The sequence below is a fragment of the Uloborus diversus genome, unplaced genomic scaffold, assembly GCF_026930045.1.
Source record: "Uloborus diversus isolate 005 unplaced genomic scaffold, Udiv.v.3.1 scaffold_12, whole genome shotgun sequence".
Taxonomy (NCBI): Eukaryota; Metazoa; Arthropoda; class Arachnida; order Araneae; family Uloboridae; genus Uloborus; species Uloborus diversus.
Window position 1 is genome coordinate 991,485 of NW_026557876.1, and position 19,875 is coordinate 1,011,359.

The following is a 19,875-nucleotide window of genomic DNA, read 5'->3' on the forward strand; positions in this document are numbered from 1 at the left end:
ATTTATTTAAATGTAATTTCAATCTTTTTACAGATATATATATACTGTTCTGTAATAGTCTAAAAACAAAATTATTATACTATAAATTAGATTAACTTTTTACGAAAATACCGTACAAGTGTTTTTTTTTTTTCGTTTTTCAAAGCCAAAACGTGTGTCGAGTTAGCGAGAATAAAGTTTTCGGGATTCTAATGTTGTTCTAAAATGCTTAAACTGTAAAATTTACTTTTTCCATCTCCAATTTAGAAAATTTCTCAGAGTTAGACTCGCGGTATGTCCCCCACCCTACCAATTTTTTGTGGGTAGGCGTCACTGGGAGTGCCCTTCCATACAAGTCAAGTGCCCTACTTTATATCAATGCCTAGCCACGGCACTGCACGACGACTTCGCCCAAAATAGAATTGTAAAAATGTCCCTCACTAAAGACAAGTGATATGATCTAATTGAACCAGAAAATTTGCATACCAATTCTTAGATTGACTTTGAAAACGCTATGCCACATATTGTTTGTTTGTATAAATCAGAAAATATGTAAATGGGCAAGTTCAAAAATCTGAACTTTTATTTATTTATTTTTTGAAAAAGGGGAGGGGGTCCGTGGAATTACATACCCCCCGGATCACCGGTGACGTTTAACCCACCCAATAATTTTTGCAAGTCGTCGCCCCTGTTCTTTTCTACCGGGTGTTCCGTTTTAACCTGCAAGAACTTTATTTTCGCAACCGTTAGTCCCTACGTCCAATTGCAAAAATGTTCAAAATCAGATGCAGAGTTAAAATATTGAAAGTTTTCAGCAAAAATAAAAATGAGTCAAAAAATACAAAATTTAACTTTTTACACGGGCCCTAGGTCCCCTAACTAATATTTAGAGAAATAATCTCCATTGGAAACTATTACTGACACAAAAAACTTGACATTGATGCGACCAAAACTCAAGGAGATATTCCAGTTCAAAGATTTAAGGAACCATACAGAAGATGAGATTGGAACTTATCGCCCATTAAGAAGAATGTAAGGAAGTTGAAGTAATAAAAACAAGGTATAATTAATTTTCTTTGCTGTTCAAAAATAAAAGCAAATGTTATGCCGTGATACGCAAAAACACACGACGAAACCTCGATCAATTTGAAAAAAACTCACTCCGTGCACACATATAGGTTGCGTTCGACGAAACTCACCGGTAACCGGTAACTAACTGGTTACTAACCGAATCGTTCTATAATCAACCGGTTACCACGGCGGTTACCATTCTAAGCAGTTGATTGGTTGATTGGAGCACGTGATCATTAGCTGTCACGTGATTAACTAACCGGTCGCTCTCGTCGAACGCAACCATAGTTGTAAACACTTGTTTCCTTCCAAAACTCAAAAGTAATGTAAGACACAAAACGCTGCGCTTCATATCTCGGTGAATACTGGTCGTACTAATTTCAAACTTTTGGTGTTGGAATTATTTTTCAATGGATATTATTTCCCTAAATATTAGTTAGGGGACCTGGGGCCGGTATAAAAAGTTAAATTTTGTATCTTTCGACTTATTTTTATTTTCACTTCAAACTTTCAATATCTTAACTCCTATCTCTAATCTTGAACACTTTTGCAATTGAAAGTATACATCTAGAACTAACACGGTTGCGAAAATAAAGGTCTTGCAGGTCAAAACAGAACACCGTGTATATAGCGGCTCTAGGCCGACGCATCAGCTTAAGTTTATAGCCATTTCGGATCGGATTTTTCAGTTGCAAAGCAAGCATTACAGCAAAGTTACGGGTTTCGCCAAATTGGCCAACAATACTATTTTATTTAATTAACAATTCACGTGCCGCTCATAATTGCTCGCAATGAACAATCACCAAACGCGATAACTTGCCAGAAAAGACAACCACTAAAACACGCGCTCCGATCCAAAATGGCTGAATAACTTGCTTTTATGCGGCTTATAAACTCTTCTTTCTATGTATAAAAATGCGATCTTTTGGAAGTTTTTAACTAAGAAACGTTGGTAAAGAATGATGGACGAATCATTTTTTTTAATACGAAATACTCTCTTTATTATCAGAGCCTGATTACCGCACGGGCACAGGTCTCTCCTCTTAGATTTCACGGGGGCCCAAAATCCAACTTACAAAATAACCCAAATGTTTATATGAGGCTGCAAAATTTTTTCAGAGCGATTATGCCAAAGATGTAGAGCCAGATTTCCCTAATGGATTTCAGTAACTTCATTGAAATGAAAGATGAAGCTACGGACATTTTGAAACAATCACTAGTTAATCCTCTCTTTAGGGTTTCCAAATGTTGAGACTATCATACGCACTTTTTTTAGTATTGCCAATATCCAATTGCACTGCTGAACGATGATTTTCATTGTTAAAAAGAATGAAATCTCCTTTGAGAGCTTTTTTGCAGCAAGGAAAGCTGTCATCCATGGGTGCCACTCTAAAAATTGGCCAGGACTGAAAAGCGCGTGGCTCCATTTCGCGACACCAAAACGTTAGCGCTTAGTTTGTTTGATGTTTTAGACATATATAATGCTAATTTTTGATGCTGTAACTACATAGGAAAACCAAATTGGAAGATTAAGTAAAAATTAAAACCTAAAATTAAAAAAAATAACATATCATTGTCCAAGATTTTTTGGAGGTAAAAGCAGAAAAAGAACTTAATAATAAAATACACTAAAAAACTTACTATTTGCTACAGCAGAAAAAAAGTTTCAGATTTTATAGTTCATATTTCATACAAAAAAGTAGTAATTAAAAAAAATTCAGGTATGAGGTATTCAGGTTCTTGGCTATAAGATGCATTGTGATAAAAACTTTAATAAAATTTTCCAGATTAAGATAAGAATGGTTGGAATCAACAGATTGAGTGACTTATTTAATTATTTTTTGGAAAAAAAAAAAAAAACAGCTTATCTTTTTAACTTTAGCACATGATCCAGTTTTTTGTCCTCAGAAGAATAAGACCTTTTTTGAGAGTGAGAGATTCAAAAGTAAAGATTTGTTTCATCTATAAAAATGATTTTGAACATGGAAAAAAAAATCCGATGTCCGAAATTTTTGAAAAGACGGAATTCCGTCCCTTGGACGGAAGTGTGGCAACCATGCTGTCATCCTTATCATTATTATGCTTAAATAATGATTTCAATAAGTAGAATGTTGTCATTGATATTTTTGCAAATGAAAAGACCAAGAAAAAATAACTCTTTATTTGATGATAAAACTTCCCCTTAGAAATTTGATCTCTTTTGCAAATCCCAAAACAACTCGTTTAGTCTGTATTTACAGTAAAAAGTTACATCATCGAAAACTTTAATACTTACGGTTTAAAATCACAGCTTATATAATTATAGTATACTATATCTCTTTTTTTTTTAAATGTATATACTACAGTCAACCCTCGACAACTCGAAGTCCCAAGGGACCTGCTAAAAGTTCCTTGTGCTTGAGAAGTTCCCACAGCATTCTCAAGAGTTTGGGACCCGATGGAAACTTTGAGTTATCTAGCTTCGACTGTATATTGTGATATGAGGCTCCACCAAATTTAGCACGCTGTGTGAATACGAAAGTATCGAAATATTTTATTGCTTCCTTATATAGAATGAGCGGGAATGGGTGGGGGTGCAAAAGGATTTTTGTGCTCCGTTTCTTCAAAAATCTTGGGCTCTAGGGGAGGGGGTCCTGAAATAGAAATTTGCCCTACGTCCAATATCAGAATGATCGGGCTGTGTTTGTTGATAGTTTGATGTCGGCAAAATGACTTTTATGCCCTTATGCAGTAAACTTTGTACTTAAAATTTGGTATTTTCTCAAAGTCCAAGTCCCATTATCTGTGCCATTTGGCACTTGTCCCTTGCCGTAACACCAAAACTTACTATGTTTCTGAAACCGGTCATTTTTTACTGTTTGCATTCACATTTATTACTTGATCTGTAGCTACACAATTATTTAGTTTCGTTGACCTTTTTAGTTTCCATTACTTGGAAAGAATTTTCATTTTGTGCAAGTCCTTCACGGAAATGTAAGAACCTTTTTTTAATTAATTTTCAATTTTCTGTGTTTTACCTACGATAAATCTTTACTTTTGATACTGAAACGAACATTGCTTGTTTGTTTTATTTGTATTTGTGGAATAAAACCAGCTGACAAAACTATTCTGAATGTAACGTTTCTTCCCACGGAAAGGACTTTTAATCAGTGATATTCCCACCAATTTTTCTGAGGGTATACTTCCAGTAATCCATTACGCACAATTTGTGTATGTGATCATATACATAGTATGTCATGATATGAAAGTTTATGAAGTTTCAGGGTGTACGCCGTGTCTAAAAAATTATTGAGCGTCTACAGCGTATACGGAGATGGGAATACCACTGCTTTCAATATCAATTTGTGAGCAAAATTTTGAAAAGATCGTAAGGTATGACTTTTTCCCAGGACCCCAGATAAAACGACTTGCCGATCAGAGTTCATAGACGAATGAATGATGCAATCAAATATTCATCTTGATTCATAGGGTATAGCACTGTTCAGAATAAATTTAAGACCTTACTTATTTTATTTTTACTTCTGATTGTAAAATAAAATCAAAGGCTACAAAGTTGAAAAAGTGGATTCATTTTCATTTAAAAAAATCAACTCTTCTATTTAGCATTTTTGTGCTTCACAGTAATGTTCTTTTTTATATTCACCGTCCGATTTTTTAGTGCAAAACTAAAAGGAAAAGTATATGACTCAAAGAAAAAAAAAATTTTTTTTCTATGGGGGCTTAAAAAAACTGACACAGGTTTTACATGAAATGTCATGTTTCTTGTCACAGCGAATCTTCAAATTGACATAGATAAACGAATAAAAACATTTGAGCTAAGTATAAACATAAACAATGTTGGAAAATGTAAATGACTGCTCACATGTGAATGAACGTACATCATTGCATTGTGTGGAGGCGAAAGGAAACCGCTTCCCAATGCATAAAAATGCGAGCCTATGGACGAAGAGACACCCGACAAACGCTCTCTTCTGTGCCGTCAAGTCTTCACAGCCATTTACCCACATTTTTGCATTCAACAGATTCTTAGCAGCTCCGAAACAGTTTTCTTTTCGGCTAAATGGATGCATGCTTTTCAACATCATTGTTTACATACATTAGTAAGATAACTAATGCATTAAATTATAAGCTTTTTTTTTTTTTTTTTTTTTTTGTCATTTCAGGCACTGCCCAATAATAAACAGACTTCGGTTGAAAAAGCTGCAAGTACAAATACCCAAGATATAAAAGTAGTAATTTTAAATCTGTACCTCAGAGCAAGACCGACGTAAGTCCAAAAAATGCGATTTTCAATTTTTTGGTGAATTGCACGCAGAAGCATATTCCGGGGAAGATTTCAACAATTGGGGATCTGGCGATCTTTCTGCATTGGCGTCCATTTTTTGGCTCCAGTGCCAGAAGTATTTTACCGAAATAAAAATATTTACCCCAAAAAATGAGACGGCCGAGACAGATTCCCAATTATCGAAATATTCCCCGATGACGCATCGAGCCATGTGAACGTCATTCTGTTTTTTAGCAGGGTCAATATTTTCGGCTCACTCTACTTCTTTCGTGCCAATAGGGTACAATAAAAGAGAATTTATCAATGGCTAGAATATTCCTTTTATTACGTGATTGATACACACAAAGCATTTTGCACACGATAGACAAAGCCATTTGAAAGGTGTCTCAGAATAATCATCTTGCGCATTTCTTTCAAACTTCTGCCCAGTGTTACACAAAATCTGTGGGTGATGGCGAAAAACTGTTTGCATATTTGAATTCAGCGCATCATTTTACGTGAAGATCAGGTCCGTATAACAAAAAAAAAGTTGTTTTTTTTCTACACTAGTAATATTAATTTTCAATTTTCTGTTTTATATACCTACGATAAATCTTTACTTTTGATACTGAAACGAACATTGCTTATTTGTTTTAATTGTATTTGTGGAATAAAACCTGCTGACAAAACTATTCTTTATGTACCGTCTCGTACCATGGAAAGGACTTTTAATCAGTGATATTCCGATCGATTTTTCTGAGGGTATACTTCCAGAAATCCATTACGCTAAATTTGGGTATGTGATCATATACATAGTATGTCATAATATGAAAATTTATGAAGCTTGAGGGTATACGCTAAGTGTCTAAAAAATGTTTGAGGGTATACGGCGTATATGGAGAAAACCTATGGGAACACCACTGTTTTCAATATCAATTTGTGAGCAAAATGTTGAAAAGATTGTAAGGTATGATTTTTTCCCAGGACCCCAGATAAAACGACTTGCTGATCCCTAAATGAGTTCATAGATGACTGAATGTTGCCCTCAAAGATTCATCTTAATTCATGGGGTATAGCACTAATCAGAATAAATTTAAGACCTTACTTTTTCTATTTTATTTTTATTTCTGATTGTAAAATACAACTAAAAGTTACAAAGTTAAAAAAGTGTATTCATTTTCAGTAAAAAAAATAACCTCTTCTATTTAGCATTTTTGTGTTTCACAGTAGATGTTAAACGAGCTCTTTTCTATATGCACCCTTCGATTTCAAGTACAAAACTGAAAGGAAAAGTATATGACTCACAGAAATTTTTTTTTCTCAGCTTAAAAAAACTTACAGGTTTTACATGAACTGTAATGTTTTCTGTCACAGTAAATCTTCAAATTTACAGAGCTCAAATGTTTTTTATTTCTCAATCCAAGTATAAACATAAGCAATGTTGGGAAATGTAAATGATTGCACTCATATGAATGTACGTACATTGTTGCATGTGTGGAGGTGAAAGGAAACTGCTTTCCAATGCATAAAAATGCGAGCCTATGGAAGATGAGACACCTGACAAACGCTCTCTTCTGTGCGGTCAAGTCTTTACAGCCATTTACCAACATTTTTTGCATTGAAAGTGATTCTTCGCAGCTCCGAGTTTTCTTTTTGGCTAAATGGATGCATGCTTCTTAACATCATTGTTTACATACATTATGCATTAAATTATAAGCTCATTTTTGTCATTTCCCAGTAATAAATAGACTTCTGTTGCCAAAGCTGCAAGTACAAACCCAAAATAAAAAAAATTGTATTTTTAAATCTGTACCTCAGAGCAATAGCGCCGTAAGTCCAAAAAATGCGATTTTCAATTTTTTTGGGGGGGGGGGGGGGGAATGTACGCAGAATAATATCCTGGGGAAGATTTCGATCATTGGGAATCTGGCGATCTTTCTTCATTGGCGTCCATTCGCAGTTCCACTGCCAGCGCGAGAGGCATCTTACCAAAAAAAAAATTAAATAAATAAAATATTTACCCCGAAAATGAGACCACCACACCAGATCCCCAATTATCGGAATATCCCCCGATTACGCATCGAGCCATGTGGATGTCTTTTTAAGCTTTTAAGCAGGGTTAAAATTTTCGGCTCACTCTATTTTTTTCGTGCCAATAGGGTACAATAAAAGAGAATTTATCAATGGCTTGAATATTCCTTTTATTACGTGATTCATACACACAAAGCATTTCGCACATGATGTACAAAGCTATTTGAAAGGTTTCTCAGAATAATCATCTTGACAAGACAAACGGGTTTGTTTACGAAAACAGCAGATAAAGTTCAGTCAACTATCTCGGGCACACTCAAAAACAAAAGATTCATACAGTTCAAGTCCTGATCTTTATTTTCTTTTTCGCCGGGGACTAGAGCTCCGCGGCCCGGGCGAAGTGCCTCAGGTCGTCGTCCGCCAGGCACGCGAGGAGGACGTCGGTGCAGGTGGGGGGCAGGGGCCGGCAGAGGAGGGGGAAGCAGCGCAGGAAGCGGTCCTCCAGGGCCCTCCTCTCCCGGACCTCCCCCAGCCGGACGAGGAGGAGGTCGCCGAAGAGCGGGAAGTCCCGCGCCAGGAGGTCCCGGTCCGAGAGCCGCCGGATCGCCTCGTCGGAGAGGCGCCGGGCCAGGCGGGAGGGGGGTCGGCGGGCGAGGTCGCGGAGGGAGAGGCGGGACCCCTCCACCCGGGCATCCCTCATCTCTGCCTCGCACTCGGAGAGCAGCCGGACGCCGCGCTCCTCGTCCTCCTTCGGGAGTTCCATCTCCTCCCAATGTATCTCGCTGTCCCTCCACGCGTAGGTCGCCAGCAGCACTCTCGCCACACCGTCTTGTTTACACCGCAGGGCATCGTACAGGGGACAGTGTCCACCTCCATCTTTAAGCTTCAAACGCGCACCCCTCGACAGCAAAGATTGAACTATCCGCGGGAGACCTTTTCTCGCAGCGAAGTGCAGGGGGGTGCAGCCAATACTGTCCGGCCCGTCGCATTCGGGGGCGGCCTCCAGGATTACCTCCGCCGCGGCCTCCCTCCTAGAGATCACGGCAAGATGGAGGGGCGTCCATCCCTCTCTGTCTTTCGCACTTGCGTCTGCACCCCCCGCGAGCAGGATACGAACTACATTCACGAACCCACTCAGTGCAGCGACATGCAGAGGGGTCCACCTGTAGGAATCCACCACATCCGTGATGCAGTCCGCGTCCGCCAGCACCTCCGCCGCGGCCTCCTTCCCACTTGCCAGAGCCATGTGGAGGGGCGTCCTTCCATCCATATCCCTCGCCCTCGTGTTCCATCCTCCTTCCAGCAGCTCCCTGATCCTCTCCGTGTCTCCGTCCATTGCTGCATGATGCAACGCGGTCCGCCCTTTCCAGTCCGTCTCCGACGCATCTCCGTCCTCCGGCGGGCGTCTCCTGGAAGAGAGAGAGAGAGAGATTCACGTTCTGTTTAAACTGAAAGCGAGAGGGCTCTCGATCACTTTCCCACACAGGAAATCTTATCTGAATGATGTCTGGACTAGAAAACCTCCAAATTAAATGAAAGATAATTATTAAATCTCAACATTTTTAACTTGTTGCAGGTACGGGACATTTGGATTCAATGTCCTAAATTCTTACTCCATCATGAATTTTACTGGATTGGAGTTTGAGAAACAGCACACGATTTCCACCAAACTATATTTATTACTGGTGGTACCCGCACGGCTTTGCCCGTAATAGAAAAATTGAAAGGTCCTTTGGTTCGCCTGTATATTTACAAACAATGTATGGTGAATTTTCTCGCCAATTGGCTCGTGCCCGTGTTACGGTTCCACGTTATGATCATTTCGCATCTCGCCCATTGGCTCGTGCCCATGTGACGGTTCCACGTTATGCTAATTTCGTAAATGACTCGTCCATCTTCTGATAATTTTGTTCTTCAGGGTTCATACTCTATTTAGATGAAAAAATTCCATGACTTTTCCAAGACTTTTTCATGACTTCAATGAAAATTTTCATGACCTCGTTACTTGAAGAGAATAACACTATTTAATCTCAAACTTGGTAGTATTTGGAAATGAGCATTAGCAAAACGTCTATATGAATGCCACAGCCTCATTGAAGCACTTACTCGTAATGGAAAAAATATAAGTGCACACTCTTATTTGTCTTCATCATATAAATTTAAGTAAAGTAAAAATGCAGTAAAGCGAATATGATGATGCTTAAATGTCTGATTTTTTTTTTAAACAGGCAGAATGATATTGAATGGGACAAAGGTTGAATGAGTCATCACTAAGTTTCAATAAATTTGCTTTAAAAGTTACCTTTTAGTGTCAACAGTGCCTTTAATCATCCACATAACTTGACAGTATTTTGGTTCTTTGAAGTAAAGCCACATAGTTTAGTTCTTTATGTTTCTAAACCAGATCTTTTTTGAAAAAACCATTCAGTAATGAATCAATATTCTGATTCAAAAGTATATTTGTTTAGTTTACAAATTTGCATATTTTCAAATGCATATAAATTAATAGGTTCAAAATTCCAGAACACGTTTAATTCCCGACATTGAAAGTAGCAGTGGGTCACCATGTATTAGTTTTGCGTACCGTATGTTGGCCACTACTGTTTTAGAGCATTAGAATTCCTCTTGTTCTGATTTTCTAAAACATTAAAAAAAAATAAGATAAACTCTGATAAATTTAATAATCAAGTCCTAACGAGTGATGGAATCGAATTTGCATTCAATTAAATTGCTTTTTTTCTTTGAGTGGGCGTGGCAAAACTAAGAACGTGAAATTTGCTACTACAGAATATGAAACATAAGAAGTGTTGAAAATAACAGAAAATTCAAAATAAGTGATGTCCAGGCAGTAAAATCACATCGCAAAAAATGGCAAGCGACTGTGACAGAAGTGGATGCAATGAGATTTCAAAATTCAGATTTGATTTTTGGATTGGTCAATTTTCCACTTTTAATAGCTTTCATGTGCTATACTGTTAAATCACTCAAGATTTCTAATGCTCCTTTAGCTACTGTTTCTTTCTCTTTGTCCGGGAAATTTTTCCATGACTTGAAATAATTTCCATGACTTTCAATGAAAATTTCAATTTTCCATGACTTTTCCAGGTCTGAAATTTCGTTATTTTTTTTCCATGACTTTCCAGGATTTCCATGACCCGTACGAACCCTGGTTCTTACAATTGGAATAGGAAAAGAATCACATCGAATTTTCGAAAAACCGCTTCAAGGTGCACACCCCCATGCTGCAAACTAATTTTGTGTCAAATTTCATGAAAATCGGCTTAACGGTCTAGGCGCTATGCGAGTCACAGGGATCCAAACATCCATACAGAAAGACTTTCAGCTTTATTATTAGTAAAGAAGAAAAGAAAAGAAGAGAAAGATAATTTTCAGAACAAATTCTTTCCCATTTTATTAAATTTCTGTGAAAAATGGGCTTAAAATTAGAATAGAAAAAGAACAAAATCGAATTTTCGAAACATCGCTTCGAGGTGCACACCCCCATGCTACATACTAACTTTGTGCCAAATTTCATGAAAATCGGCCGAACGGTCTAGGCGCTATGCGCGTCACAGACATCCTACAGACATCCAGACATCCTCCGGACAGAGAGACTTTCAGCTTTATTATTAGTAGAGATGAGCATATTGAAAAAGTCCCTGACCGCCACAACAGCTTTACACATTGGACAACACTCTGCGGCCACACCAAGAGCAAAGGAAGTAAAAAATGGAAACAAGGTTCATTTGCATAAACATCAACGATTTAACGACGTCGGTCACTAAACTTGAACACAAAACATGGAGAATATTCTATTTAAATTATCTACTTTCAGTTTCGACAACAACAATGATTTATAAGTTGAAACTAGGGTTGTTTATACGCAGAAATATTTTTCGTTCAAAGTTTGTGCCCTACGATTGGATCTGGGGCTCTGCTCTTTTAGTGTTTCTTTGAATGCGCAGAACGACTCGTACACACCCTACATGAAAATAGAAATGTTTTAAAAATTATTTTTAAATGCATTTAATTTGTTTTTGAGGAAATGAGTTGTGAAAAAGCTCAATTCCTTATTCTGAAACAGCATTTCCAAACATTATAAGAACACTTTAATGTATGAGATCTTCACCTCTTTCTACCCACTAGTGTTCGCCCAGTGGTCGAAATTCGACCCTGTTCACGAATGAATATTTGAGAAACCTTGTATGAATTTAACTGTTCCCAACATTTTTATTTCTACTTTTGCTCTCCTTTACTGCATATCCGGAAACAGACAACTTTTATACGTACACACAATAACGAAAGGTTTTTTCCCCCAATTTTGCTTTTTGTCCGTCAATCTCAAAATATATCGATGAGAGGGGATATTACGGCAATGGGGTCGTTTCCGAAATTTTAAAGAGTTTTTTCCGCAAAAGCAAGTTTAGAAACATAGATTTTAAGCATTTTTTAAAAAGTTTTTAAAAATTTAATAATTTTTAACAATTATTTTAGTCGGTGCGTAGATTGAAATTCAGATTTTACGCTTCTGCACATGGCATCAAAGGCGATGAAATGCCATTCACTGATGCCATTAGTGCACGGCGCACATGATCGTAGCGTGGAAAGGCGGTCGACAGCAGAGCGTAAACATTTAGCACGGCAATGGAGTAGCGCGCCAAAGTACATAACTTGTAACGTCATAAAGATCACGCTTTATTTCCAAAATCGAACGTTTGAAATATGAATAAAAAATAACCGTCGAGAAAACAAAAGTTTTTTCTGGCCCCATGTTATTTCTTTTACTTATTCTATCAATTTCAGTGACTAAAAGTAGCACTTTTGACTGAAGAAAACAGCCCCATTGAGAAGTGGTCGTCCAATTCCTGGCTTGATTCATTTTATTTTGGATACCGTGTTGCTTTGTGCTAACCCTATGCATATAGATTCTTCCCGACTCTTTACGTATGCAAAGTAAAAAAAAATTTGCGCTGGCATTGGAAACAAAAAAATGGACGCCAATGGGTAAAAATCGTCAATGATACAATTTTGGAAATATTCCCGTATGAAATGAAGCATCAAAACTCAGTTTATGCGAAAAACTTCTGTGTGAAAAATATTACTTATAAAACGTCTACTATTACTGAGTAAGTAGCTTCTTTGTCGTTAGAAATATAAATTTCCAAGTAACAAATGAATGAACTCTACTCGTGGCAACTGTCCATTCGAAAACACTGGACATGATAATAATAGTGCAATTTTATTTAAAAAAATCGCTTTTGTGATATGTTTACGGTTTAGGAAATAACTGACTAATGCACTTTAAAAATTTTTGACCCCTCTCCCCTTCGTCACAAAGTTTCACACTTCACCATGCTCCCTGTTCCCTTTGCCACATGTCATACTGTTTTTAATGAACTTTCTTATCAAAAAAAAAAGCTTGATGTCACATTTTCTCCATTGTATGTCCCTCTTGTCATTTATTTCCTCCCCCTTGTCACGAATGGTTAATTTAATGAACCCCACCTTAAACAGGGACTTTATTCGTAGTCAGTTCCTTGCAAATAGACATTTCTCTACTCTTTTTTTTTTTTACGAATGGAAAAGAGAAATATTTCTCGAGCTGGCATTTTGTGCCAAAAATTTTACACCAATGGATAAAGTTCGCCCATTTCACGATTATGGAAGTCTTCCTGAATGAAATGATGCCGTAAAACTCCTTTAATACGTAAAACTTCTGTATAAGCAATATTCTTTGTAAAAGTAGGCAGAAATACCAAATTTTCAACAGTCGAATGAACGAATTCTACTCAAGGCAACAGAATTGTCCATGCGAAAGCATTGGACGTCGTAACAATACGCCAATTTTATCAAAAGTTTCACCTTGAGATTTGTTGGTGACGATAGCAAATGCAGGTATTATTTTGAGAAGATAATTTCGTCGAAACTGAAAGTCCTCCCTCTCTCACTCCGTAAAATGATTTATTTAAATATTTAAATCCCGAAAACATAACAAAAATGAAAATATTTTTAATGCCCATAGTTACACAAAAAGCCTCAATAATTTTTTTAAAAAATGCAAGAATTGCATTTCTTTATGGTCAAGCGAGAAATGGCAACACATAATATTATCTAGCAATTTCTTCACGCTAAGTCGCGTGAAAAATCAAATAAAAATGAATGTTCACTAACTTTTAATTGCTTCTAGTTTATTTTCTAGTCATCTTGGCGGGTTTTCGTTTTTTGCCGTTAACGGGGGATAAATGTTTTTAGAAGTAGTTTTCACGAGCTTTTCAACCATACCAAGCTCAAAGCACTAAAATGCATTTTTCGTGTAGAAAAAGTAGCGAATTAAAACTTAATGTTTCACGCTTCCGACAATGAATTTCAACAATGGAAAAGAGATAAAATTAAAATTTTTGAGTTTCGATAACTAAAAAACGCTTATAACTTTTTTCTAATGGATTTCGGTTGTGGGACCTTGGGCGCCCTGACAATTTTTTCGTTAGGAGTATTTTTTAAAGACCTTTCCAACCATTAAAATTCGAAAAAACTGGACCATCCGTTCGCTTAGAAAGAGCCGTTTAGGACAAAAATGCGTTGTTTATTAATATCTCAGTTAATTAGCGTTCAATTTCAAAATTTGTTATTGATGACACTAAAACTCGGCAATAGCTACCGAACAAAGAAAGAATGAAGGAAATCGGTTCACAAACAGAGGAATCGGTACCGAAAGAAAACGGCTTGCCTATTAATATACAAAGATACCCCCTTTAAGTTTGCATTCGTCCTTCACGGCTTATGAGAACTAAAAGGTGGGGGAACGTTATTGGGGTTGGAAAATACGTCACATGTACGAGTGGCAGTGGCGTAATGCGGGGGCCCCGGAGTCGCAAGGGGCCCAAAAATTTTTGAATTTTGTTTTCATTCAATTTTATTAAATTTTTCCGTGTATCAAACTTGGTTTGAAAAGCTTAAACATAAGAGCGTTAAAAAAAAGTTGAGGAATTCATTAAATTTATGAACCTTAGGGACACAGTGAGGCACCTAGAATCCCAGAACCTATTGATTTAGGACCTCCGATTAAGATATCGGGGGCATTTGGCCAAACGCATTTTCGGGGCCCTCATGTATCAAAATATTACAATTTTTTGCCATTTGGGGCCCCTAAATAGCAGGGGCTCAAGGTCACTGCCTAGTGGGCCTATTTAGTAAATAGGCCCCGAGTAGAGAGAAGGGGGCCCACGGTCTAACTTCCTTGAGCGAAAACCAAACCTTGGCTCGGTACAAAGAGTACCCCATGTCCTCCCTAGACCATCACTGGCCACGGAAAGAAGGGAAAATTCCTGAATGAAGATTAAAGGAAGGAAACAGTCCTGACCGTACCAAAGCCAGTTAAAAGAAGTTTTTGTGTAGGATCTATCTTTGGGGGGTGGAAGGGGGCGAATCGGAAGAGGTCTGAAAATTTTTTGAGCTTTGTTTTCATTCAATTTTATTAACTTTTTCTAAAAATCAAACAGTTTTAAGTGCTTATATTGATTCTGGGCCTCTGAGCCTATTGGTCTAGCCCCCCCCCCCCCGAGTAAGATATCAGAGGTCGTTGGACAAACACTTTCTCCGGGCCCTCTTATAGCCATACGTTGCAACTTTTGCCACTTGCTAAAACAGTTTTAGCCATTTGGGGGCCCCCCGAATAGCCGGGGTTCTAAGTGATGGCCCAGCTGGCCTATTCAGTAAAGAGGGTCCCTGACATTAGAAGGGGAAATCGAACCAACTCTTGACCTCCCAACTTAAAGAAAAGAAATGGAATAGCTACTTTGTTTTAAGATTACTTTTTTTTTTCGCCGGCAATTGTTAATATATTACCTACTAAGTTTTCTCATTTTTTTCCTCAAAACAAAAAAAAGATAGGGACTTTACCAAGAAAGTGAGAAGGAAGAGATCCTCTAAATAATTGCCTTTAAAACTGCCTTTTGTGTTTTTAAACTTTATATTTTTGAAACATTCCTGAAGAGAGTCCAAAAAACTTCTTTCTTCCCAATATTCAAAAATTGCTTAAAATTCCTTTTTTGGAACTTTGATTTTGAAAAATTCCGGGGCAAAGTTCCGAAACCTTCCCCAAAATTTGTGATTTTTAAACTTTGATTTTCAAAAAAAAAAAGCTGGGACAGTCCCGGAACCTTATCTCTTATCGTCAGGTCATCAAAGGTGGCCTACAATTGTGTTTCAGGAGTTTAAATTCGGAAAATTTCCGGGGGAGAACCTCCGAACCCCCAATCTTTTTTGAATTACCGAAGATCATCTAAAATTGCGTTTTGGGAACTTCAATATCAAAACAGTTTTCCGGAAGTTTCATCTTTGAACAATTTCCCCTTACATTTTACATACATACTATAAACGCATTTGTGGACCACTTTGGATGAAGTTAGGGGAAGGGATGAGGGGGTTTGGAACTTTTCCTTATAAATCGAAGTTGCAAAAAGGCAATTTAAAAATGGCTCACAATCGCATTTTTAAATCTTCAATTTCGTAAAATTTAAAAAGAAGGCCAACAAAATCGAAAAATTGTGCTTCAAATTTACATGAATACGATTTTTAGTAGGGGGCCCAAGATCAGATTTGATGGGGGGAGGGGGGCAGAAAATTTGAAGTTACACAACTGATCAGTGGCGTGGCTAGCCGATGGTTTTTTTTAATTGGGAGGGGGGGATTCGGCGGGCACTAAATTTTTCACCTTATGTATACATAATAGCTGTACCTTCACGGCGATACCCGTGCAAAGAATTTAAAGCTTAAACTAATGCTCCATAACATTAAACTATGTCAACAGTTGCGCTGAAGCATAAAATAATCCCCCAATTGTATTATTTAACTTCACTAGAAAGTCGCTCGTCATGGTATGGGGGGTGAAAATTTGCTTCCATGTACATTTGAAAGCAGCGATTGCCTGTTTGGGGATATTTTGGTAGTTTTAAGTTTTAAGCCAATAACCAGTGGATTGACCCATAACTTTGGTAGATAGCAGATAATGTTGATAGATGATGATGCAGTGGCTAATAAACAGTTTTTTTTTTTTTTTTTTTTTTGTTTTACAAAATGATGTTTCCGTGTTTCACTTTAAAAAACGTAGCACTTCAGCGACTATTCGTTTTGAACAGGGAACATAATAAAAGCCTGGATATTCACCGTGGGGTGCAAAAATGTCAGTTTATGATTTGACTTATAAGAAAACCCTTAAATATTCAAATGGAAAGCAAAAATGAAATTGACGCGACTGGCTTTCGACAGGGAGTGGAGATGAAGCACTAAATAACAATTTGGATTGAGGAAAGCCTTCGAAATTTCTAAACCATCTGATGATTAAACTAATTAATCCCTTAGAATGTGACACATTAATTGACAAAAAATTCAATTTTTCTATTTTTCCCTCCATTTTTTTTTCTTTTTTTTTCTTTTTTTTTTTTTTTGCTGTAACCACCACTTTAAAATTTCCATAATTTTTACATCTCCACAATAGGGAAGACATCCCTTCCCGTTCTGAATGAACAACAGCACAGTGTCACTTCATCCACGGACAACTTACCTGGGAGGTTGTCCTTCGCCATCTTGGGATTGACGCTTGGACGTCGATGGCAGCTCCCCATCTGCTCCTCGGTCACTCCCCTGAAACAGAGCAAACACAGGGTTCTTAGGATGGACAGCGGAATCGTGACTCGCTAACACATCAAACAGTAGTCCAAAGGACAGCCGAAGAGGATGGTTCCTTTTCCAGTGACGATTTACAAAAAAAAAAAAGTCGAAGGCGGAGAGCAGTCCTTTCTACTTAAAGAGTTAACTTTCAAACCGGATTATATCCTGTTTTTAAATTTTTTGGAAAAAAGAAAAAACACGTTTTACGCAGAAATAATAACTGTTAGAATTTCGAATTTCCCACAATGTTTTGGTAGTGGCTATTCGCAACAAGTGACTATTGGCGTAAGTCTAGGAATTTTCCCTTCACTTTATCAGACCTAAATTACCAATTTTGTTTTGGACTACGAATCAGAATACTTGGTGATGTTCTGCTACGTAAAATCATTTAACCAAAATTGTTCTGCAAGTACTTCCAGCGCTGTATACACAAGAAACCAACCTGACCTTTTCCACAAATCGGGTGCCCTAAAGCAAAATCGTTTTATGCAGGAGGTTTCCTTTCTTTTATTTCTCAGTTTTTAAAACTCTACTGCTGCTATGCATTTCTGTGGAACCTTAACTGATTGAGGCTCTAATAAAATATTTTATATGCCTTCTAAAACGCACAGAAAGAGCAAAGATACAAAAATCCCAACCTAGGCGTCGAACCGCGGTTTTTTCGGTTCATTTTACATAGCATGAAGGAACACTTAAAATAACGTTAATAAATAAACAAAATAACTAAATTAATAAATAAATTGAGTCAAATTAGGGCAGCACATAAAAAACACTTCAAAACTTTCTAAATAATTGAAATATTTTCAGGATGTAAGAAGGTTAAAATCTCAAACAAGACACGCAATTTTCGGCAATGGACGTGCTTCAATGTTGGCATGTTTCCAAAACATACTTCAATGGAGGAAATTGCAGTGGATGAAGATCGATTGGGAAATATAAGGAAAAGGGGAACCAAAAAAGCTAGAAAAATCAGGATCTTTTCAGATTTAGAATAATATGACATTTCTGCAGAAACTGTGGATGTCAGCAGAAATTTCACAGAAAATTTGTCTAAGTTTTCCTCACACATTTGAACAGAATTGTTCTGCAGCTCAAGCATCTGTTCTGCGAGGCACGTCACAAATTTTATATTATTCTGGATTGGGGGTTTGAATATATTCTTCTAGTATAAAACAGTAAATATCATCTCTTTTGCAAAAAAAAAAAAAAAAAAAACACGCATTTTGTTCAGAAATAACTTTAAAAATTTAAACAAAATGTTTAAAATTTTGTAATACATATATATATATATATATATATATATATATATATATATTTGCTCTACTTTACTCCTTCCTACTTACTTTATTCTTTTGACAGAACATTAAAAAAAAAAAGGACCTTCAATCCAATTAAGTATGACCAATAAAACCACCCAAGCCGATTCGAATAAAAACATTGTTGGTATTAATAGAGATCACAACTTTCATCACAACTTTTATCAAATCTTATCACAATAGTAATATTCATTATGCAATATTAATTTAGTAATCATAATTTGAGGTTGCACTTGCCTAACATAGTGTTACAAATCTTTGAAATAGTAATTGTTTCTATGATTAATTTGTTGCAGTCTGGCTAATTTTGGCGGTTGTTCCATCAATTTTCATCTGAAATTAACGTAGTAACTTAACCGGTAAATAGTTTCTTGTAATGAGTATACAACCCTCTTACATCCGAAATGACCTATATGGTCCCCTGATCAGATTTCTGAAGGGAATAAAAAGGAAATATTGGTAGAACGTAATCGAAATTTCTCAATGGAATATTGTGGAAACTTTCCGGGGATTTATAAATAGCCAAAGCGGCGGGTTCAGAGATAGTCTTGCCTGAGTCGTCGCGCTGTTGAGTGTGTAGGGTATTGGGGTGATTTGCCAGTGGTTGACCACCTGCCAGTAGTTGACCACTCGAGCACTAATATGTGCAAAACAAGAATAAATAAGTAGATACTTTTGATCTGATTGCCGGAACTAATTTATAGCACCCCATGAAGTGTTCTCTTATAATTTATAGTTGTAACTAAAGTTTTGAATGGAGGTTAGGACGGTACAATTTACAGAGACGCATGAAAAATTTCAAGAAAATCACTTTTCTTACTAGGGAGAATTGTCATGAGATAAAATGTTTAATCGTATTCCTTGACGCTAAATTTTATTCTTCACGTTCAGTTACTGATATATGCTGATCATCCATGTTTATACTAAGTAAATAAAAAATGCATCATTTTACTAATCATTTATGCTGGGATTGAGGGGTGGTCAACTACTGGTTGTCTAAAATGCAATTAATGCCAGTAGTTGACCAGAACGGTCAAGTAATGAACTTTGTTGGTTTTAAAGCTTTTTTCTTGAAAGCAAAATAATTAAAACATTTTTTAGCTTAAGATAAACTATAATGCTACTTTTGTTCCAAAAGGTATTTTTGCAAGTAATTAACTAGCTGCCTGTCCACTGAACGAATAGATCCAAAATTTGTGTTACGGTTATTTGAACAGATGCTCTCCTAACTGCGAAAACTTTAAACAACGTAGTTTCAACACAGAATTTATTACAGTGAACTAATTTCGGAAATTTCGAATCGCAACATCCACATTTTTCTTGCGCAAATTGATATGCGTATTGAAAAACCTCATATTGCGTTGTAACGAGTGGCGAGTGACCAAAAATTGCAAAGATGAAAATTGTTTATCCTAGTGACAGTATAAAAGATAAGCATGTCACATAACTCACAGGGTAAGACAGTAGTAGAAGCACCAACCACTTAACACCATGTGCAAAACCTAAGGCAAAAAATCTTTAAAATGCAGAGTGGAAAGCGTGTTT

General features: G+C 36.9%; 1 protein-coding gene across 1 annotated transcript; it reads right to left on the bottom strand.

The window, feature by feature from the left end:
* Positions 1 to 7,507: 7,507 nt before the first annotated feature.
* Positions 7,508 to 9,116, bottom strand: LOC129232390 (26S proteasome non-ATPase regulatory subunit 10-like). The gene has a single exon (XM_054866540.1). It carries the CDS (start codon positions 8,679 to 8,681, stop codon positions 7,722 to 7,724), a length of 960 nt encoding a protein of 319 aa, XP_054722515.1. The 5' UTR covers positions 8,682 to 9,116; the 3' UTR covers positions 7,508 to 7,721.
* Between the last annotated feature and the right edge of the window lie 10,759 nt (positions 9,117 to 19,875).

Bases quoted from the DNA above. Each gene is read 5' to 3' on its own strand.
- LOC129232390 (XM_054866540.1), bottom strand. From the start codon at position 8,681: ATGGACGGAGACACGGAGAGGATCAGGGAGCTGCTGGAAGGAGGATGG.